Source organism: Zerene cesonia, chromosome 13 (assembly GCF_012273895.1).
Source record: "Zerene cesonia ecotype Mississippi chromosome 13, Zerene_cesonia_1.1, whole genome shotgun sequence".
Lineage (NCBI taxonomy): Eukaryota > Metazoa > Arthropoda > Insecta > Lepidoptera > Pieridae > Zerene > Zerene cesonia.
Genome location: NC_052114.1, coordinates 1,819,139 through 1,843,919, shown reverse-complemented (window position 1 = coordinate 1,843,919; position 24,781 = coordinate 1,819,139). Strand labels below are relative to the sequence as shown.

The 24,781-nt window shown below is 31.8% G+C and overlaps 1 protein-coding gene across 1 annotated transcript in view; it reads right to left on the bottom strand.

Moving 5' to 3' along the window:
• Positions 1-24,781, bottom strand: part of LOC119831152 (cardioacceleratory peptide receptor-like) — a 69,381-nt gene that overhangs the window by 9,131 nt on the left and 35,469 nt on the right. The window contains exons 2-5 of the mRNA XM_038354423.1: positions 10,528-10,650; positions 5,640-5,775; positions 1,193-1,296; positions 534-627 (exon numbers count right to left, since the gene is read on the bottom strand). Of these exons, the coding sequence (XP_038210351.1) occupies positions 534-627; positions 1,193-1,296; positions 5,640-5,775; positions 10,528-10,647 (454 nt within the window). The 5' untranslated portion in view covers positions 10,648-10,650. The remainder of the gene's footprint in view (positions 1-533; positions 628-1,192; positions 1,297-5,639; positions 5,776-10,527; positions 10,651-24,781) is intronic.

Sequence of the window (24,781 nt, the reverse complement as noted above, 5' to 3'; positions counted from 1 at the left end):
GGTTTCGTGTTATAAATTATCTCTGATTCAGCAACTACATCTGTTACGAATTTATTTTAATCTAGACTTAATCTTAGCTCATGAAGCTTACAAATTGTAATATGCAGTGTTGCATTTTATTAAACGTATGAAATTATTCAATACAAATTGCTTTTGTACCGAACCGCGATGTTTTTTGATTATATGTCTTTATGCATTCAATGATTTATCATTTGGCGTTCATTAAAGCTTCGAAGACACCTTTTTGATATTAAAAAGATTGAAACATCAGTCACATAAATCAGAAAGTTGTTTATGCATATTAAGAATAACCTCAATTAAAGAAATGACGCATTCTATTTAACAAATAAAAAGCAAATCACAACAAAATTCAAAATTGCAATTACATTAAAACCGCATTCTTTCAATAATAAATAAAGTATGTATTAAAACACTAGATTATAGTTCGTCGAATCAGAAACTAAATCAAGCTTCGCAAATCATCAAGGATTAGAACAATTATCCTCTAAAACTGAAATCTACGTAATACTCACAGCTGCCGGAAAAGTTCATTGGATTTGTGATGGCGTCGCATCGGTCTATACTGAGCGCCACTAGTACGTATGTTGAGGCATACATCACTACCGCCTGGAAACACATGTTCTATTATAATAAAGAGAAATTAATACAAAAAATTGCAAACTTTGTGTTTTTTATACCAACATTAAATGAAATAAGTAAGGACTGAGTTCGAATTCCCGACCCTACGAATCTTGTCCTTAACAGTTCCTTAAATGAGACTTGCTATCGAGAATAAAGCATTATGAAGACGAGTGCCAGGTCGTGGCTTCTCATTGTCATCTAACCAGTAACTGGTCAGAGGCTGAAGCTAATCCTTTCTTTTCCCTTTTTACACCTAAGTGCCAAATTCTTTGTTATATGAAAGCTTAAGTAAAGAACCCTCATTCGATCTGAACACATCCTTCCAATACTTTTAACTTTATATTATACACTAGCTGCACCCGGCATACGCTGTTCTGCCTTGCTCTTATCATTTAGGGGTATGAAAAATAGATGTTGGCCGATTCTTACAAATACCGGATAAGCACAAAAAATTTCATCAAAATCGGTCAAGCCGTTTCGGAGGAATATGGCAACGAAAACTGTGACACGGGAATTTTATATATTAGATAAGAACTTGGTTACAAATTACCTGTAGGAATTTAACCATTTTACACATGAACTCGCCAGCCAGCCAGGCAATCGTGATCTTCTGTACAATATCCACGAACACATATAAGAGACCAACCATGAGATCTGTGAAATATATAAAATTTCGTTTTGTACTGTCATCCTATAGCCATATAATATAATTAAAGTTTTGTATTAAACGCCTCATATACTATTGTTCTCATTGCATTTGTTTTATACAAAGCTTTAATGCCAGTAAAAATGAGTGATTGATGGAATTATAGTACATCTTAATTTAATCTAAAAACTAGAAAAATCAGAAGAATTGATAGCACACACTGCCAATGAGTTCTCCAAATATTGACATCGCTGATTTATTAAAATATCCACAATGCAAAATAACGCAGACTAATATTGAACATTACGCATCGCATTTTTATCGGTTTTAAAAAATATTCGGCGGCTTACATCATCTCAATTATTATAATGGCTAGTTTACACTCAAATCATATATATATTTTAAATTTGGACAGATGTACTGAAATATTTTACATATTATATGGAATGTGTAATAGATATAAAATATCACTTCTGTATTCCCCAGCTACAAGTGAAGCTTATCAAGAGAAATAAAAAACAATATTATGTAAGTGATATGTATACCACAATAAGAAAAACAAGCCAAAAAATATAAAACGAATGAAATAAACATTGGCTTAAGCCGAATTCAATTCCCAACTCCATAAATTTGCTTGGATACAAAAATAATAAGTATTCATAATATATTCTTCAAATACTGTAAATATTGAAGATTATTAAACTAAACCATAATACAATAAAGCGTTTTTGCCCATAGGCAAAGAAAATATAACAATGATGACGTATTGTTGCTGTGTAGATGAAAAAGTAGGATACGTGTAATAACAGAAGAATTCAATTGATAACGACTGTTTTTAGAATCAACGTGGTATTGTGCGATGTTTTGTTTATTGTATTTATCGGTTCATCAGTTTTTGTTCATCAATTTGCAGTAAATAAAATACATAGAAAAAGATTAACATTACGTAATCAACCACAAATATGACAGTTTGTTCACGATTATTTAGAATACGAGTGTTATGCAGTGATGGTAAAGTTTGCGGTAGGCTCAAACATTTTATAACGTACGCTGCTCAAAATAAACTGTTTCTGTTTACATGTTGAGTGAATCTTCGAACTATCCATCTGATAATCATTAATGCCTTGTATTAAAGTATACTATCGTTTGATTTTATAAATAGTCTAGTTTGGACAAGGGTTTTGTAGTGACTGGAAATTAATGAAGCGATGAAAGCGCGTCAAAGAGAATGCTACAATGTTTACACGATGTTTAAAATCATACTTCCGTATGGCAGAAACGTTTGTGAGATTTTGATATGCTTTGAAAACATGAAAGGGATTTCTCATACCTCGTTCTAAGTAGCAAACGATAGTTTGCTTACATTTATGACGTGTAAATTTTTTTTTACGCACGATTATTTGCCTCCTACGAAAGACGTCGCTGTCAAACCAAAGATAAACACGGTATATCAAGAAATTACAATTAATATAGACGAGATGACTTCCAGTTCCCTGAACCACACCAACCCACGCCAAAAGTTCATGAAACGTAACCAATAAAAATATTACATTCGTGATGGAATTGAATCCGTTAATCGCGATTAAATGCTATTAATCGAATGAACGATCAAAGCGATCTCAGGCAATATAGAACGGAGGTATTGTACGTTCAATTTCAGGCACATTGCTGGGGTTATTAAATAAGCTGTCACGTGTTGGTGTCAATCAGTATCGACTCGATGGATGGTGATAAGCGATTTATACAATAGCATGTTTGTATACAATGCATTCAATAATTTTGCATGATATTGATCGTATTCCTTTATTTATTAATGTGGGTAATGTTTGTTGTGATTTTCACGTGCAGTAATAATGTTGGTTTAATAAATATGTCTGACGATATTAAACAATCCATCCAGATTCAAATCCATATTGGGGAATTTTTAACGAACATGAAAAATGAATGTTATTAAAGTAAAATAAAATAAGACAGCATGTCTTATCCTAAACTATTCTGGGAACTTGCCAAATTCATCTATACTAATATTATAAAGCTGAAGAGTTTGTTTATTTGTTTGTTTGTTTGAACGCGCTAATCTCAGGAACTATTGGTCCGTTTTGAAAAATTCTTTCAGTTTTAGATAGCCCATTCATTGAAGAAGGCTATATGTGTACCACGGGCGAAGAACGGGACGCACCGTTGGTTTTACGATATTCAATAAAACAATTTTTAATATAATTACAACTGCCATGGAATGACAGCTATTCAATTTCGGTGCAGTGTATGAAATAATTTGATTTTGATTTCTAATGAAACACACCTTCGCTCTTACCAAAAATACCAGTATCGTATAAAATAAATCGTTACAATAATATTTTAGAATAGTTAACTGGCAGACGCAAACGATGAAAATAAACCAATATTTTATACGGAACGTGAAATGAAACGCAAATTGTTGTTTCCCCCCAATTAATATAAATTATTGCTCGATGATAAATGCGTTTCCGCATCCCGCTTATAATTAATTTATTGTGATTAAATTAGACAGCCGCGGTTTGTATCACCGCCATTATTTTGTGTAGGTACAGAATTTGCCAAAAAACGTATGAATGATTGATATTTTAATGTACACACCAAAAGGAAATACTACAAAGTACAGAATAAAAATAAAAATTGCACAAAAGGCGACCTTAAGGCTACAGAGCCATCTCTTCCAGGCAACCAAAACAAAGAAACAATACAGAGCAAGTGCATAGGTAGGTGGTGTATACTATAGATATATGTTTATCAGAGAATATAATAAAATGACGAGAGAACAAAAGACAATCATCCTGAAATTGTAATCTGGAAGCTTTTATTCATGAAGATAAGTGGGAATGCAAAGGATCTTTAACTATAAATCGATTTTGATCAAAACATAGTTTGCGCTAATTTATAATTATACTTATATTATTATTACATGCATTATTATTGTAGATATATATTTTAATTAACCATTTTTTTGAACGCTTGATGAAAAAACCTTAAAGATGATTAAAGCTTTATCCCCTAATTGTGACTTAAATCAATGAGTGATACTAATATATCCAATTATACACGTACACTCGTAACTCGCCTATACTCAATTCAAGTGGTAATTATAAATAAGATACTATACGCTAAATAACACATAAGCTTTTCAAACAACTGCACCGTATAAATTTTACTCTCAAACTGCAAAGAACATTTATTTCACTTAATTTGATCCAGACGATGCTATAACCAGATTGTAAAATATATCATCCGTCTTTCGGGAACTATAAATCTGTAAAGAATTCGCGTTCACACTTTTATGATTGCAAGTCAAGCGTATAGGAGTAATAAAATAAATTATTCCAGTTCTATTATTATAAATGTGTGCAAAAGCGTCTGAAAATGTCGAAGAATACACGAGTTGCATGATATTTATGTTCTGATGTGAATTTTATTGGTATTAAAAAATTTTTGAGATCCTTTTTAATATTTTTCTATAGTTACTATACAGTAGAAATAGTGTCCCTCAAAAAGTTGCAAAAAAAGGTTAAAAACAAACATGTATTGACTCGTTGAACTATATTACACAAAGAAGCATAACATGTTTTGAAAAAAAAAAACACTGTAAATGGATATATTTTGGTTTAACCTAAGGAAAAAAATCTTTATAAATGATACAATTACATGCTTTTAATATCTAGGTGGTCTAACAAAATGGATGTAATTTTATTAAAGGTCTCTTAATTTCGAAAGTTGTCTGCGACGTTAATTAAGGTCAAAGGGCAAAATTGCCTTTTGTCATTGTACGTTTTAGGGTTTATGAAATTGTAGTCACACTTAAAACTTATATTTGCATGTTTATTGGATACGACTATACCATGTCATTTCACGCTTGCTTGTAACACTACGCTTCGTTAATGGATCCTTGTGTATTATACACAAGAATTCACTCAGAACTTAATGGAATACTTACAAAATTTAGATAAGGTAAGCTACAACTTCACTTTTAAGATGATGAATACTGTTTCTATTACAGCGCAAGAGCTTAAATAAAGGCTGACATTTATGTTAACCACTTAAAATGTCATATAAATGTAATATGAAATAATTCACGTTAGTATGACAAAAATCGCCACTAAGGGTCACCGCACACGGTCCACACACGACAACCATTTAAAGCGATTAGAAGCGATTTGAAGGGAACGATTTGCAATAAAAAATGTATTTAAAATTCTAGTCGTGGCAGGTGGCCCGTGTGCGGCAACCGTTACGAGTTAATTTAACACTATTGGAACTACCCCGCCTTCACCTTAAAGCATCTTACACATAGCACTACTATAAAATGATATCCACGTACCTGCAATAGCGAGTTGCATTATGAAGAAGTTCATTCTGCTCTTCCTTGCATTAGTGCAGAGCAGGGCCGCTATGACCGAAGCATTCAACAGCACAATGAGGAAGAACAGCACCCACATTACAGGAAACTGTATCGACTGGAAATAATTTATCAATTAATTAATATTATTCAAAACAGAGCGGATGGAAGTATTGGCAACGGGCGTTAAAGGGTGCAGTTACCGCTAAGTTTTTCTTTCAAAAAATAAGACTAAGTAGTTTCATAGTAGACAACTGAGCTGCTGGTCTCATGATAAGCGATCACCAAAGTCCATGAACATTTGCAGAGAACATTTACTACCTCTACGAATACGCTTCCCGTTTTTATGGGACAAGGAATTAGGAATGAATTGACGACTAGAACAATGGATATTATCCCGTCTTAAATTCCGTATTCTTTACCCCTTTACAGCGGGCAACGCAATTGCAGCGACCAAAATAAAAAAGACATCACGATAATCTTGGTAAACTTTGTGTGAACTTTGTAAACGTACTTTGATAATTAAACATTAAGGCTACTTGTTTAATACGCCACTGAAGTTTGAGGTTACTAGTTAGGTACTAGTGTGGTAATCTAAGTGTAATCGAATTAGATGACACACTTCAATCCCTCTAGATATCGATTAGAAATTAACCCCAATTACGTGTTGTTCTTCAAAATTAGTTCTGCTGATACACATTAAGTCATACCAGTACTATGTTATCTGTGGTCATATAATGAGTTCTTAAAAGTCATCAAAGCAATTATTTATACATATTTTACGTTTAAACTTACAGTTTTGCGGTGTACTACATTTATTCAAAGCTTTATAAAAGCTTTGAATAAATTAAACTCGGTTTTTAATCGTTATTTACATTGCAGTTTAGGTTGCGTTCATAACAATTAACCAAGCACTATTGTCATACTCCAGTAATTAGTACCTACGTTGAGTAAGTATCTCATTCAGAGGAATCTACAGTGGACCATAGAACTGTGGTTTTGACAACTCCCAGTCCGTTTAGATCCATTAATTAGGACCCTTTTTGCTTACTGCTGTGTTTGACAATAGCCCTTTATGTTACTTACTTCATGTTAATAAACGGTATTGAACTGAAACACTTTTATATCTTTTAGTATACCTACTAAAATATATTAAAGAATTCATTCTCATTTCTAGTATATATTAGTAAAAGAAATGCTAAATGTTTCATCTTACAAATAATGGTACTCTTCAAATAAATAAATCCATTTTTTTAATTCATTTATCAATCACGATATTAGAAAATCACTTCATCCAAAACTAAACCAGTGCTATATATAATCTAGGCAAAAGTCACATACAACTAATAATAAAGCACTTTATAACAAATTTCAAGCGATTGATTTATTATAATTTGACATTAATGAAATTTACAACCAGTTCTAGCCTAATCGTGGACACTTTGTTGATAGATGTCTTTATGATGCCTGCATAAATTACTGCTTCTATCTATTTCTAAAGCATTTGAATCTGCTACACTCACACATAGATATACAACTAACAACGTACACTATTACATTTAATACGCACATATACATGCGTTCATACTGATGCGACTATGTTTGTGTGTGTATTAGATAAATATTATTAGATTTATTATGTGACAGGTAACTGTATGCGCTATTGTTTCTACACATTGAGATAATTTACGGGTGCTTTTGTTTGATTAAACGTGATGATTGTTGTGTATGAATATGGTACATCGAACACTTATAGCGAACGAGGTCAGGGGCTTATATTTATTTGTATTTTATTTCAGCACTGAAAAGTTTTTATATTTCAGTTAATTATTGAAAACCGCCAAACAAGCCAAATGTGTATATTAAAGACGTTATAAAATATTTATTCAAATATCAACGTCAATGAAATAGCAAATAACATTACCACGGGAAATAAATTAAATAGAGTAACACACCGTGAAGTCAATAACCTTTATTGAATGCCGTTTTAAAAATAGCGGGCATACCCGATTTTCAGATATATTTAATATTGTGTGTACAACTCATTTGACATTTATAATACACGATAGGTGTTGTGATATTGGAAAAAAAACAAAACTAGACTTATTTTATTATATTATTCATTGATTTTAACCATAAATTTATACAATAACCCCTGAAAAATATTGCAATTTTATAAATCAATACTTTATTTACCTCCGGTTGACATAATGACAAACAGTAAAAATAGACTAGGATAAATTAAAATACACGCATGCCTACAATAATTACTTAAAATCCTAGCGAAACTAATTTAAATTGTGCTTACAAAAACAGATACGTAACAGAAAAAATTTACTTACTCTTAAAATATCTCTTTTTCATTACGTCATATTACATTTACCGCACTACCAAAATGTATCAATACGTGTCATAAAATCGAAATTTCAAACAATTGCTGCGACTAAATACAACATCGTGTCGTATCGTATAAAGCAACTCAACGGCACGCGCTCGACGATAAATTTCAGCATATTGACAGCTCCAAACGCATGAAGAACTGTGTGTACGTGCCAAAAACCGCGCGAACCGCGTTACTGTTATCGCTTTTGTTAACCACTCGTTTGCGACATTGTATTGCAGTAGTATGCTACTATATATCATTTCAAACACATTGTACAAATTTGTTCGGAAACGGTACGTCCATATGGAGAAAACATACATGATAAATAACTAGCAACATAAGAATCGTTTCAATAACATTGTATTGTTAAAATGTTCCTATGTGAGTCAAGAAGTTGTACTGAAGACGACGACAAGGTGGAATGTCCACCAGGTCAGGGACAGAGTGGTAACGAGCCGCTGAATGAAGGCCTCAGATCACTGGTCGTATTGGAAATCGTATAAGACATGAGAGGGCCTTTGTCCAGCAGTGGATATCCCACGGCTAAGACGAAAACAATAACAAAAAAAATAATAAACTACGTATCTTATACATTACATATACATTTGAGACATCATTAATTTTCTACAATAGCTAAGGCATATAAAATGAATAAAATCGTTTATTTAGCAAAAATACATAGGATTCAACATAATCAGACACGACGATCGCCTCAACTAGGAATTAACCTGTGCTAGAGACGACCGCCTCTTTGGTACAGTGGTAAACGCGTGAGCGTAGAACCAAAGGGGTCCTGGGTTCGATTCCCGGTGGGGACAATAAAAAAAAATGTCTCGGTCTGGCAGGACACAGAAGGCTGATCACCTACTTGTCTATAAAGAAAATCGATCAGTGAAACAGATGTATATCATCTGCCCATACCCCAGTAGGGGACACGGGACTTCACTTTTAGAGACGACCGACGCCGACGATTTTATTAAATTAATTAAATTTTAAGGAGTATAATACTTTTTAAATTATCATAAATTTATATACATAATACAATATATACCACAGACTATCGTGGGCCAGCTAATAAAAAAGTTAGTAGGTATATATAGCGATGAAAAGAGAAGCTAAAAATAAAGTTAGTATATGTAGTTATGAAAAGAGATTATCGCTTGGTTTTTGTTAAAAAACGACGATTTGACTCATGAATGTGATTTTAACTGAATTAAAAAGACAAAAATCTCTTCCAGCTACAAACTACCAAAATGCGAAACTGCGTATTCAAACTATTACAACATCCATAACCATATTACTATATTCTATTACAACAAAGCATGACCATCCAATATCTATTAATTAATGAACAATCTTATCGAAATACCACACGTAAAATCTATTAAAAACATACACTTATCTACCATGACGACAGAACAGTAACATGCGTCCATTACACGATTAAAACCTTTCAGCCTTTTGATAATCCACCTGAATGCGTGGGCGCGATTTACATTACGATATTGCAAGTATTTGCCTCCAGTCTGATACGTTGTTCTGAGATAAACAGTAGCTTCTAGTCTCGTTTGTTTAGCAAACTATGGAGCCGATTCAGATGCTGACTTTCTTAGTTAAAGTACTAAGATGGAGAACAAACTTTGATTGCTTCTTCTTTAACTACGCGAGTAAATTAAGAGGCAGTTTATGTAAATATACCTATGGTAGATTTAATTGATGGTGGAAACAATTCGTATCTACCATTGAGCTTTAATCTTATTCATAAAGGGTAGAAATCTTTTTAACAATGAAGATTAAAAATGCTATAACAATCTGCTTATGGCGTAGCTGTTAAATAATAAAAAAGCGATGAAGTGCAAGTCGTACTCGCGACGCGGTTCGGGTTGTTGAACTCGGTTTCAGTACAAATAAAATAAAGAGCAAATACAAAAAAAAAATCTGGTCACCCATCCAATTTTTGAATGTGCCAACCTTTGCTTAACTTCGATTATATATTATTTGTTGTTATAGGGGCACAAACATACATCATCTCTGAAAATTTCAATTGTTTAGCTATCATAGTTCTAGATTCAGTCTGGTGGCAGACGGACAGACAGAGAGACTGACATAAGGACGGCTAAGTACCTCTAAAAATTGATATTTGTATCAAGAATAGCTGCGAATCTCACACAATTATAACTCACACGTGACTAAAAGCTTAGAAATTAGAATATACATTCCGTCTAATGTATCCACATACTTGAGTTTCTTTTTTGCAATGTTTTCAGAATGTCGAGATCACTTTAGCACAGTTTAGAATTTAGATCATGGTCGCTTATAGAAATTCGTTTGTTTAAACGATATTTCATATTTTATCTCCATTTATTATAATTATTAGACACATAGGTGGACCCTGAGTGCTATATGCACCACAGACTAAGCCCGGACGGACCGCTAGTTAAGATTTAAGCGTAAATACATGTATAAGTAATTATCATAACTACTTACATCATAAAAGTAGTACACATTTAGATCCTTAGAGGTGTCACTACTATTTGCTGGATAGATGGTTGTGACCAGGGATCGGGGTGTCGACCCCTGTATCTCTTCGAACAGGTCTGGCTCCATTTCCTATAATAAGAAAATAAATAAGTATAAGATAACTTTCAGAAATTAAAAATACAATTCGTTTTTTTCACCGTTGATAACTTCTATAAACAATGTTAAAAGAATAGTTAGTTTAAGCAATAGTTCATGTCAATTTCACGTTAAAAAAATTAAATAATTCTTCACTTTTGTTATAAAAAAAACGAGGAAAGTAAATAGTAAATATTTAATGTATTTTGCGTTAAATTTTTTTCTCTTTGATCGTAATTCAAATTTAAGAATGTACAATTTTTTTTTATTTGGCAGTGTCTATTTCTGCGTTCAAAACCCAACGACATTAAAATATTAACGTAAATAAATTTACATGTGTATTGTTTGCATATTTATTAAAAATTTAAAAATTTATGAAACGCGCCAATTCGATTTGTTCATTTGACGTTCAGATTTATTGTCCCTCTTTTTTGTGTCTATGGATGCGTCAGTATTTTTTGCTATTGTATTATTTATTATCTGTTAAAAATATGATTTTATGTCATACTTAAATAAAAATGTTTCACAGTAAATAATACAAACAAAAGTTATATTTTTATCTTCACTATTTTGAATCATTATTATATTTTATTTGAGAGATACTATAAAACAAAGAATATTGTAAGTTTGAATTTTGTTCTAAATAATTTTCAAGAAGTAAAATATAGCTACACTTCTGTGGGTCTATTCTAGCTCAAAGTTTAATAGTTAAATTGACAAATAAAAATGATCTATAAATAATATTTTCAAAGTTTTTTATTAAAAGGGATATTCTACGGTAATCTTAACTCCCTGCCCACGGCAAATTTCAGCAACTAATAAGCGAAGAATTCCAATAAATCCAGACTTAGTTCACGCTTGAGGAAATATTTGCCCCAAATTTTAAATCTCTTGGTTTACGGTTTCGGCTATACTTTACCTTCCACTAATGATGAATGTTCCATAAATTTACGTCAACCTTTTAATCTGTGAATAGATAATAATATAGGATCACAAAATTGCTTTTAAAATCATAGGGAATTTATTGTGTTATGACTTTTCCTCCATAGCAGATGCCATAAAAACACCGCAGATGTAATTTTTATCTTTGTTCGCCGAAAATATTGTAAGATACCTAGCTAGGCACTGTGATTAAGATTGAAATCGTTTCATTGTTTACGTTACCACCGGAGATACGTTCCGTGGATCGAAACATCTCGAAAACACATCGTAAAATACGCGTGATCCGTAAAATAAGTATAAGATTTTATCGATAATTATAATTTTGTGGTACTTCCTGAAGCTATGAATATAAATCGGGTTTCTGTATTATTTTACCGGATGATACAGATTATATAAACAGATGCGGCGTATAACTATAAAAGCTATTTATACAATTTGTATATTTGTAAAATTATAGTAGTTTGCTTGCAAAAAAAATCCTAATGTCATAATATTATTTTAATTGTTTTGACTATTATTAAAATCGCTCCTCATTCCACTGAAGATGGTATCTACTTCTTCAGGATTTATGTTTTTATCGATGATGAGAAACTTTTTGTTTCGTTTTGGTGAATGCTTATATTATTCGTACCTATTCTGTGCGAACGAATTGATTGAAATTTATTGTTAATCACAATCAAATGTTTGATTATTAAGGTTTTTAATTATAGTCTAAAATCACTATAAAATTGCTGTTATATTACAGATGTCTTGAAAAATAATGGTTGAAAAAGTTGATAACTGCTTAAGTCGGAAGACCGAAGTTATTCGGTGGAAATCGGTATATTTATGCTTCTAAAGTTTCAAGCATCGGGAAATATTTTTCCAGTACTATTTAGTCAACTGCAAATTCAAACTTTAAATCTGTTGCTCAGCCAAACATAAACTATGAAATTAAACTGAATTCCATCGAGTTTTTCACGCTTTTCGTGAACTAAAATATGTATTTCCAAGAATAATTGGGAAACTTTGAATTGAGAAGTAGTTCCCTATTTATATGACAGTGAGAATAATTTCACATGAAAAATGTTAATGTCCTTTTTGAAATACGGTTATGTTCGTGGAGGATGTTAAATCAAAACTTCTTATTTGAGTTCACTATTCTTGTGTCTATAACGACTGGCAAAGAAATCACAAGAAATATGCTACTTACGCTATATAACAATGAAGGTATAAAGATTCACATTATGATGATAATCTAAATGAATAAAATGCAATAGCCACATGTGTTGCTAAGTTTACTATACCTGGAGAACGGCCAGACCAATTCGGCTAATTATTTTTTATGTTAAGGAATGGGTGAAGCAAGTGCTAGTATACAAAAGAACAACGATGTTATTTAAATAAGAACGATGATCGTGGTGATTGATTATTGCTTTTTAATCTGGGTTTAAACGGGTAAAAGATTTTTTTTTTTTTTTTTTTTTATGTCAGAGTCGGCAATGGAGCTAGTGGGTCGCCTGATGGTAAGCGCTACCACCGCCCATGAACATTTGGAGAGGCGTAAGGTCAATTGCAGACCTTTCGCCTCTACAAATGGATTGCCGACTTTAATTGGTAAGGGATTAGGAAAGGATTGATGAGAGGAATAAAGGAAAGGACTGGGAAGGGTGAGGAAAAGGATATAAAAGATTCTTTCTCATTATTTTTTCTAATGTTTATATTTTTTATTTTCTTTATATTTTACGTTGAATGTGGTAGTCGAGCATGCTTCGGCACGAATTGGGCCAGCTCGCACCGGGGAAGTACCACACCCCCGTAGAAGACCGGCATGAAATAGCATTCTACTGTGTTTCGTTCGGTGAGTGGGGGAGCCGGAGGCCCATATCCTTTTCCTTCCCTTCCCAGCCCTTTCCTTTATTCCTCTCGCCAATCCTTTCTTGATCCCTTCCCAAAAAGTCGGCAATCCATTTATAGAGGCGTAAGGTCTGTAACGGACTTTATACCTCTACAAATGTTCATGGGCGGTGGTAGCGCTTACCATCAGGCGACCCACCAGCTCCATTGCCGACTGTGACATAAAAAAAAAGAAAAAACGTATATACACGTTTTGACAGATATTTATCGTACAATACTGTTGTCGTAAATTTATTTTTATAACTATATATTCTTCTCTACAAAAAGTCACCGACATCTTTACCACTGGATTCTAAAAATGAGATGAAACGACTAATATTTCCAATCAAACAAATAATAATCACGCCAATCGGTTGAAAACTACCGGAATTATTTAAAAAACAATAAAAATACAGTGTAATTTAGAACCTTTGTTTTTGGAAAAGTCTATTAATGTAGAACCGAATTGTCCTGATAGGATTATCATCGTATCTGTTGATCAATCAAACGTAGACCTGTGTAAAATAGTGACATTACTCTTAATGAAGCCACAAAAAGCTAAAACTATTTAGATCATTCACTGTCATTACACAAGAATGGACAATGGTCCTCGCATTTTCTTTTTATACGAAGGCTAGCAAAGCCACGGTCCCCGTGAAATATATTTAAGCGACATGTCAATTAGAAGGGTCTTTTCGTCTCATATAGCAGCAAATTTTTCATAAAAAATTCATAATAGTAGGTAGGGATACGATATAATAATGAATATAAAAAGATATTTTAATATATGATTCAAAATTGATTTTTAGTGTAATAATATAAATTTGTTTAATTGTCGTGTTAGATTACCGTGAGTATTAATAAAAATTTAAGGTTATGAAACATTTACATAAGTTATAATTTGAAATAATTATCAACCTAAAGCATGATGATTCATTTTAGTGTGAAGTCCCGTGTCCCCTAGTGGGGTATGGGGCAAATGATACATCTGTTTCACTGATCGATTTTTCTTTAGGGACAAGTAGGTGATCAGCCTTCTGTGTCTTGCCAGTTCGAAACATTTTTTTTTTGTGCGTCCCCACCGGGAATTGAACCCAGGACCCCTCGGTTCTACGCTCACGCGTTAACCACTGTACCAAGGATTCATTTTAGACCCTTTATAATAATACTATACCACTACAAAAATTCCCTTATCAACACATCAATATAATATCTCAATAAACATCTAAGACATCTAAAATAATAATAAATAAACATCAAAAAGTTTAGCTAACTCAATTTATTAACCTGTCACCTGTCGCGATCCTTATTTTTCTATACAGTATAATGTACGTATGCATATATAAATAATGATTAAACTAGCTGTAATCCGCGACGTCACTCGTGTACCCGGCGTGGTACCCGGGTAAAGAGTAGACTATGTGCTTATCCAGACTATTATCTATATCTATACCAAATTAGAAGCAGATCCCAAAAAAGGTTTTATGTGGAAGAGAAAAAAACATATATACATTCTTACAAACTAACTAACTTTCGCATTTATTATTACGTCATTATATATACGTTATTACATGGAGGTGTGATCTATCGCATTTATTTTCTTTTCGTTCGTTCGTTCGTCTCAGCCGTAAGACGTCCACTGCTGAACATAGGCCTCCGCCAAAACTACTAACATACTTTAACATTTACTTTTTTTAGCCTATATTATTCCACTACTTATGAACAGACTTGCAAAATTCATTGCGGAAGCTTTTTCCTGGGGCGTTATTATTACATATTTGTATATTTAGTCATTTTTTGAACGCCCAAAACTAAAGTCTAGCTACGCCTGTGACTAATAAATTACACAACAATAAACCAAGAGTGCTTTCATTAGTCACGTGGTACCGAGCCTTGTTTACTTTCTTTTCTTAATAAATTATGTCATTAGTAAGGAGCAGTCATTCAATACAAACACATACCAACAAAGACCTTTCCAATCACAACTCTACTCGTTGTATTGATACAATACTGTAATCATGTAGATTCTGGAGCCTTGTAGCAAATATCTTTTATTAGCTATTTTCTTTTTCAAGTAATACAATATATAAAAAAGTTTCTATGTAAATATATGTGTTATTGAATCTTGCATCTTGCTTTTTGCGAGTTGTTAAAAGGCTTTATTCGAAATATGTTTATAGTAAAAAAAATATATTAATAATACGATTTTTTTTTGTCAAACTTACATATTGACTAGCCGTGTCCCCTAGTGGGGTATGGGGCAGATGATGTACATACATCCGTTTCACTGATCGGTTTTCTTTACGGACAAGTAGGTGATCATCTTTCTGTGTCCTGTGCAGACCGAGACATTATTTTTTGTGCGTCCCAACCGGGAATTGAACCCAGGACCTCTCGGTTCTACGCTCACGCGTTAACCACTGTACCAAGGAGGCGGCCAAATGTTATTATGTTACATTGTTATAAAAGAATTATAAATCTTTTGGTATAATGAAGGAGATAAATTACTGAATAATGAAAATACGTTCCAACGAGACATTTAATCAAAAACTTTTCGATTGAAAAGGTCGCTGTAGATGATTATGATAAACAATAAATGAGTACTTACTCCTTAACAGGGATGATACCACAGATAAAAGTTAGTAAACTTCATAAATCCACAGACCTTTATTCAGACAAATTAAACAAAGCAATAAGGGCCATCAATGACAGATTTATTGAATCTGTGCGCTTCGTTACCAAATAAATTCTCTTTACTTGGGGACCTTCATTGTTTGTCGTGAGGAATATTGGCTTTCGTGTATCTAGACTTTTACATTCAATCAGTTAGATTAAATATGTGCTATGTATCGATTTTTACTTAGGCTTACAATTTTACTTTCTTTTAAATAATAGATATTTGAACGAATTTGTTACCTACCCTCTGCATTAATTATTCGTAACTTCATTTATATTATGCATATAGTAATACACAAAAATTGGGAAAATATCCAAATGTAATGAACTCGATTTTTCTTTTGTTTTCTTTCTGCTATAAACATAATTACTTTGGTTATAGTTTTTACTATTAATATACCGGCTTTCGTGAGTTCAAAACCAATTCGAAGGTCATGGTCTACATATTAAATTTATGTGCACAGTTATATTATATAAAAACATTTCAAGTACATGTAAGATTAAAATAAAAACAATTGAATAATATAACAACTAATTATACAAATGAATATTACGTAATGTATGTTTTTTTGATAATACCACTCGTTAATGTTATTATAATTACAATAATATTGTATTGAAATAAACCATAATTCTAGACAAAATTCAGTCCTCCGCTGAACCACTTAGAGAATGATCAAAGCCGCATTTGATTATAAAAACTTCGACTTTATTTACACAAAAAGGTAATGGATTTCGTCATTTTATTAAAAAAGGTAGGCCAGGTAATTGCCAAAGTTATTGTTTCCTTAAACCCTTCTTTGCTTTAATTCACTCTCGGCCGTGTAACAGCGCCCAGAATATATTAACTCTAAAGAGGTTTATGTAGCTTTTGCAGCTAAGTAAATTTTCCTGTAATCGTATAATAATAGTGCAGTTTAGAGTATACAAAATCCACTCTTCTCTGTCTTTAATTTTTTTTTTTTTTATATAAAAGAAAGCGGACAAACGAACAAGTGGTGCGCCCATTATCGAGCGATCACCACTGCCCATGAGCCCTTACAAGAGTCCCTGTGAGGGTGTTGTCGGCCTTTTAAGGAAGAGGTAGATATTTTGATTGGCAGTACTTTTCGAAATTCCTACTAAAGCGATGAAAGTAGCACTTGAGACATGCGAATTTAATATTGAAGACTGTCTGTACTGCGTTTAAATACGAAAATATAAGTGATTATTTTTTATAGACAGTCCCAATGTAATTCACGAATATTAAACACACTTATTTGAAAGGTGCATTAAACAAAGTGAATAAATAAAAAAGATAATAATGTATTTTTATTAACACGAAATTTCAGCACGCGTTTCAATTTGGAATATTTAAACTTCAAATAAACACACACAGGCCAATAAAAATCTATTCAATCACTAGTTGGAGCTTATAGAATTTAAACGTTTTCCTCGTGACAAATTAAAACTAGATTTATCCAACAGAGGTTTTATTTTGATACACATTAGTTCCTATATAACAAACGCCCTAAATCCATTATAGCTTACACACCATATAGTTTCAACGCCATAGTTTCCAATACAAATAACAATTGAATATCTCCACCTCGAGATTACGACAGCAAACATCGAGATGAGATATCAACTAAGTCCACGTAATAACTTCCCAAAATTATTCAATGGTTCGGTCAGATAATACGAAACTCTGACAAGGCCGGGATTTATTTACTTTACAACCTTCGTAATGAACTTGTGCAAATCCTGATTGAGGCCTCGGAGTAGCGAGAGCTGTCCTTGTGTGAAGAATTTTTGTTATGAAGTCGGCTTGGGAATATTTGCACTATTTTTATTGAAACGTGATAAAAATATTATTACATTGGCTAGGTAGACGTATATTAAATATGTATACGTATACGTATACGTATACGTCGTATTATACATAAACAAGTCTTGTATAATATTCACGGAATGAGAATAATTTATGTAATCAATCCGCCTTCTTACTTTAAATGTATCAAGAATATACTAACATTTTTAATCTCATTCTATTCTTTATTCTGTAACAAAATCATCAAATAATTATCATACCTGTATTACATGTGTTAAAAAATAATTATGTCCTTATAAATATGGCAGATGTAAAATCCAGTTTCCAATTCTAGTATTACCAAAGACATATGTGGATGTGGACGAATTTCATGTATTCCACATGTATTTTATAACCGTCATTAACACATAGAGTGTTCATAATCCCGGATCAGCCAAGACAAAGCGGGACGAGCAGCTAATTTAATCCTTCCCCGACATCACATTTACTCCAAATTCGTCACATTACTCCTGTTCTTAGAACTCGCGAATTAAATTCTAGCCTCTATAAATTCCTAAAACTTATATATAACATCATTATTTACTCTGCTGTTAATTACATATTAACATGCTTAGAACATTACGAAACTCGTAAAATTACAATAAGTTTTTAGTACTTTTGGTAAATCTGTGAAAATATACATGTTTGGTTGATGTACCTTAATTATACTTTCTATTACATGGTAAATTCTCTAAATCATGACACTGACTGCTAGTAAAATTGCAGATCAAAATCAATCTCCCCGTGACCAGGCTTGCTGTAAAGTGTTCGAAAAGTCAGGTGAATAATATAATGAATAAATCGCGTTTAAAATCCGTTAAAAAGTTTTTAATTTCTAAAGTCAATCTTACTTGATGACTTAGCGATCCGATCTATATAATATAGTTTTACAAGTATCTCTTGCACTTTCTTAGCACTGCCAGAGGAACATGGATATGATAAGAAGGAGTGCTAATCCAAAAAATTATTATGTGTTATTAGTGTACAGGTTTACAGTTTAAAAAAACATATAATAGTAGTAAAACATAAACAAGAAGTGTAATTTAATTTATATTTTTTTTTGTATCGCATGTAACATTGTTTAAAATTGTTGATTGGAAATAAAAAGGCTTTATTATTATTATTATTATAGTGTACAGGAGACAATTGTAATATAAAAATAGCACCATCGCCTATCTCAGTAATTTCTATTAATAATTATTGATAAATAAAAATAGTTCGTCCCTACTGAAATGCTTATTGATTTGACATAGATTTTCGTAACTTTAAGCTTAATTAAAAAGCCAAGAGTTTTAAAATTTTTATAGAATAAGAAAAGTTGTAACCTTAGTAGTTATATTTATAATTATAACTATCTATCGATAAAGTGATGCCAAGGGCAAAAAATACTAGCTCACAATTCAACTGAAACCAACCCCGCTCAATGAATATTATAATAGACCGTGATTGCTTATTATGAATTGAATCTTGATTATCCTCGAATCCCTTATCCGCAAAATCGTCTGATCAACTCATTTTTATCATATAATAATGGAAAAAATTTGAATGAATAAAAAAATACTAACAATCGGCTAGTTATAGAAATAAACATTAATTTAGCCGTATTGTTAGTACCTACTCTTTTTGAATTACATTCATCAACATCGCATTTGAACACGTTTTTTTTTTAACAGTATCTTCGTCGTTTTTTATAAAGTAAGAACAAGATATTAAATGCAAAAATTGCATATTTATTTTATTTTTTAATTGTCCGATAAGAAAAATCTGTTATGTTTCTTAATATTACTTGACTTTCTTCGCTCATTGCTTGCATTTATATGAATCATTGGGAATCTATTTCATTTATCATATATTATATTTATCATATCATTTAAAAAGAAAAAAACCCTTATAAAGTAAACATGTTTGTATAGAAAATCATTGTAAAATAAGTTCAGCAATAAAGGCTATTTTATTTTATTTTATTTTATATTTATCATATATAAAATGTGTATATATTTCACTCCGTATAATACTCCTTTATAGAAAATATATAGGAGAAATATATACTAATTTCCTGTAACCGATAGTTACTCACAATTGGAAGGATATTAGGAGGGATAGCAAACACTGCCTTTGATTTGATGTATGGGGTAAACAAGACATTTCAACCAACTAGAAGCTTCATTACATCATCAAGTAATATGAGAGATATTGTATTGTTTTAGGACTGTTATTTTTTTACCATGTTCAAAAAAGACAGGAGTTCTTCAATGTGACTGTATTTTTTGTGTTTATCTCGTAACATTTTTACTGGGTGAACCCATTTTAATGATTCTTTTTAAAATTAAGCCACTTATCGTGTTGTCTCTTTAAAATTTGTTCTAGTTCTAACAATTTGGTTTGATTGTTAAAAATAATTATTTTACACGTCCATAACGTGAACAAAGTATGTAGTATTTTGTTTTCACAGACAAACGAGTTTTGTCGATGCCGAGTTAAAAGTTCAGCAATTGATTCATTTCTTATTGAGCTGTAAATTTGCTTATGATAACTTCGCGCATAGACTAGCCTTATAACGGTTTATATTCAAAACTAACATTTCAACTAAACAGACGTAGTACGTAAGAATATCTCACAAAAACATAATATTTTTAATCTGTGTAAAATAGAAAAAAAAATTTAGTAGCAAGGATATTTCTTAAGCATTACTTGAAGACTTGTCCAAGAATTGGCACTTAAGGCCCATAGCCCATATAGACATCCCAGAATAGGTTATCCTGGCATTGGGAATTGTGAACAAAAACGTCCTTCAAACAAAAGGACAAGGAAAATAAAGATAATGGGTATCTTATATACGAGAAAGTACTGTGTCATAAAACTGAATCGCAACAAACATACAGTGTGACTGTAAGTCACAGGTGGTGTTTCCCACAATCGATCATACAAACGATTACCAAGACCATTAATATGAGGAATTCCTATTTTCCTTATTTCGTAATCATTTATCTATTCAGTGTTAAGGCGTACAATATATCACCGTCTGTTTATGTGCTCACTCTTATAAGCTCTTTCCATGTTGATATTGGGTGATTTCAATCCGGAATGAAGCCTATGTATCAGTGATTATTTTCTTCAAAGAAAATTTATAAACACACGTAACGCCTTAATTATATTAATTATTTGCCAATAACTTTGTATTATATGCAGTTTACTAAGGTGCAATTTGAACAAACTTTTAATAAAACTAGCTCGCACATTTTCCTTTTTTATTTCATTTTGTTGTCTTATAACGTCTATATGTATATAAGGATATATATACAACTACTTTTCTTTATATTCTCTTATCAACTTTAGCCTTCCTGCGATGTTGGTATGATGTAATACAGCTTTCCTCAATAAATTGACCGTTTAATACTGAAATACTTTTTTTAATCGGATCAGTAGTTCCGAGATCTGCGCGTTAAATCATGCTCTTTAGCTTTATATATTAGTACAGAAGTACAGATATTATTTATAACTACTAATTGACCCTTTATATCGAGCGTGGTTAAGATTCGACTGAAACGGAGTTTTTAATACTTAAAATCAAACACAAAGATGTGATTGGTTGCATTGATAAACTCAAGTTTTGTTTTAGTTTTGCCTTCAAAAGACACTCATTGTTCTGCCTTTAATATAACACAATACAATTAGGGTACAAGCCAATTAGTGCCTGTTATAATTACTATTGTATGCATTGAAATTAATAGCATAGATACTAGCGCCACTCGGCATTTCCTTGTACTACATGTAACATGTTATCTGTGGAGATAAAATAAAGTTAGTCTGTGTCAAACACTTCCTGTGTATTTATTAGTGCCGAGACTCAAAGTCCGTAACTGATTTCAGCTCTCATTTAATGGATAATATGTACTAACGTTCCGTTAAATAGTAGTAAAGAATATATATCTGTTTTTGAGAAATTTTAATTTAATTTAAATATTGTTCAGAAACGCATCTAATGTAAATATCGACATAATTTCAAATATAATTAATTGCTTTTATTAATTAGTTTCAGGTAATTTTCTGCATAAAAGGTACAATAGGCATTGGTACAAATATTATAAGACAACATATTTTTATAAATCATAATATAAAACACGTTTAATATTTATAAAATTTTATAAAATAACATAACTGAAATAATCACAAATAATCAATAACACTTTCAAACAATTCAGAAACGTCATCAAAATCTCGGAATTAAATGACCATCATAAATGCGCGTCAAATAAATCAATATCCAATTATTTTCAGTAAGCGATATCACAAATGCTCAAAAAACGATATAATTGAACCCCGTTTGCTTATTCGGTTTTTCCGATACGCCTTTATATGGCTCTGTATTGTACCGACGGTGTGATTAACCTTCAAACTTTACATGTAGCTTTTTGAATTTGTTGCTGCGCAAACGTCAGTGAGTAATATTAATGATAATTTTTTTTACAACTTATATTCATACTTTATGGACGCAATATTTGTTTGAGCCTTAAGCATTATAAACTTCTTGTTAGTCCTTGTTATATAATAAATATAAAAGGAATCGAAATATTATAGATTAATATAATATTCATAATATAATTCTTTGTGAGTAGGTATTAATTTTTTAAAAGCTATTACTGTAAGAAATCGTTCATATATATATAAATTAATTTAAGGAATCCTACAAATATAATAAATGCGAAAGTTTGTAAGGATGTGTGTTTGTTTGTTACTCTTTCTGTTGTTACTGACAACTGGAATAACGTATAGGCAATTTTTATCCCGTTATTCCTACGGGATACAGACCTACCCGGGTGTAACCGCGCGACGTAACTAGTAGATTAATAATATCAACAAAATAACAATCTGATACAATTTACTATTAAAAAAAAATAAAAAAAAAAACTTTCAGCAATAATAACCAACCACCCAACTATTTGAAGTAATATCACAAGACCTTGTGTAAATACTGAAGAAACTTCATTCAACGAAAAGTCAAAAGTTTAAAGTAGAGAAACAAGATATAAACTCCAATAGTAAACGCTGAAAATTGTAAATTGTAAATAAGTGTTGATGTTTAATATTATGTGATGAACGTAGCTATTTTACATTAATAAGAATTATTTATCGACCAATTTATTAATATTCAAATTTGTATTATAGTATAGGACCTTAATTTTCAACGAAAAACAGGAAGAAGTTCTCGATTCGATTGTACGCTTTTCGGATTTCATCACCATCTGTGGGAACATATATGGGCTATATATGTTCCCACTGCTGGGACACAGGCCTCCTATGAGGGTTCAGGCCATAATCGGTTGGCAGATGTCACATGTCGTCGAACTTTTTATTCTTATATATGATGTACGGTTTCCTCACAATGATTTCCTTCACCGTTTGAGCAGTGGTGATGTTACACATGGGCAGAAATTGAAAAATCGAAATCGAAAGCCTGGTGTCGATCCTCGACTTGTCGATTTATAGGTCTGAGGTCCTCACCACTGAGCCCGAAGCTGAATAATTTCCTTTATATTCTCTCTTTATTACTGCAACAGCATATAATGCATTCATCTCATGTTTTATAGTTATAGGTGTTCATAATTATAATTATGATATTGAAATATACATAAAAATGTTATTTCCTTTCTTTTGTCATTCACAAAGCGTGTGAATTATGACAAAACATGTCAAGAGTTTTACATTTAATTCCTTGAGAATTTATTAATGTATTTCATCAATAATTCTTTCTCATGTCTCTATGAGCACATATTTCGTTAAAAGAAACCCGTTTATATGCTATCTTCAATCGGAATACACAAGGGAAATAGGACATAATGTTCGTAGTCGCTCAAGAATGCTCCCACGGTCTCAAAATACAAATCCTGCGGGCACAATGTATTATTATTTTGCATTGATGTGATCAATTCAAACGGAATTGGGGTATGCATATTTTCGTACAACACACACGACGCGATAAATTTATGTTTTTCAATCTGTTTTATGCGTAAAGTGGGCTATAAGTGCATTATTTATGAGTTTGAATGATTGAATAATAGATTTAATGTTCCCAATTGAAGTGATGTGTTGTGTTATTATAAAGTTTCTTTTATCCGGCTCTCTCTTCGATTTATGCATATTTACTAAAATAAATAAATTATGAGTATTACTTCTTCGTATTACAATCGCGTAGTTTACATATATGACCAGTAGATATATATATATATAGACAATTTTGAATGCTGTATGTTTTATGCATATACTTATTTTCAACAAGAAAGGGAAAGAAAAAATGTTACCGATGTCCCCATTTTAGAATCTGAAATCGTGGTACCGGGACGTACCACTCCAGATTATAAAATAGAATCATATGACAACAATTTCCGTTCAAAATACTTACAAAAATAATAATATGATAATTATATTAAATTGTATACTAGTAGCGTTGGTGACCAAGCGGTGGCGTCGCCATGGTAACACGAATGACATAGGTTCCAATTCCACCTCATAGATATTTTTTCCAGGTTTTATTTTTCATTTTTCATATAATATATTCCAATGCTTAAAAATAACAGCGTTTATTAATTGCGCAATATTTGTTATATTTATTAATTGTGTTATAAATAGACCAAGAATATTTATGCAACTTGTCATTATTGTCTGCCCAATTTAACCGTCGGTCTATCGAGTGACAGTATGAGAAAAATTCTTCCGACCGTATCATATCTAACGCTTACAGCTAGCTCAAAATAAATTCCCCTCGAAGCCACAAACACACCGTCC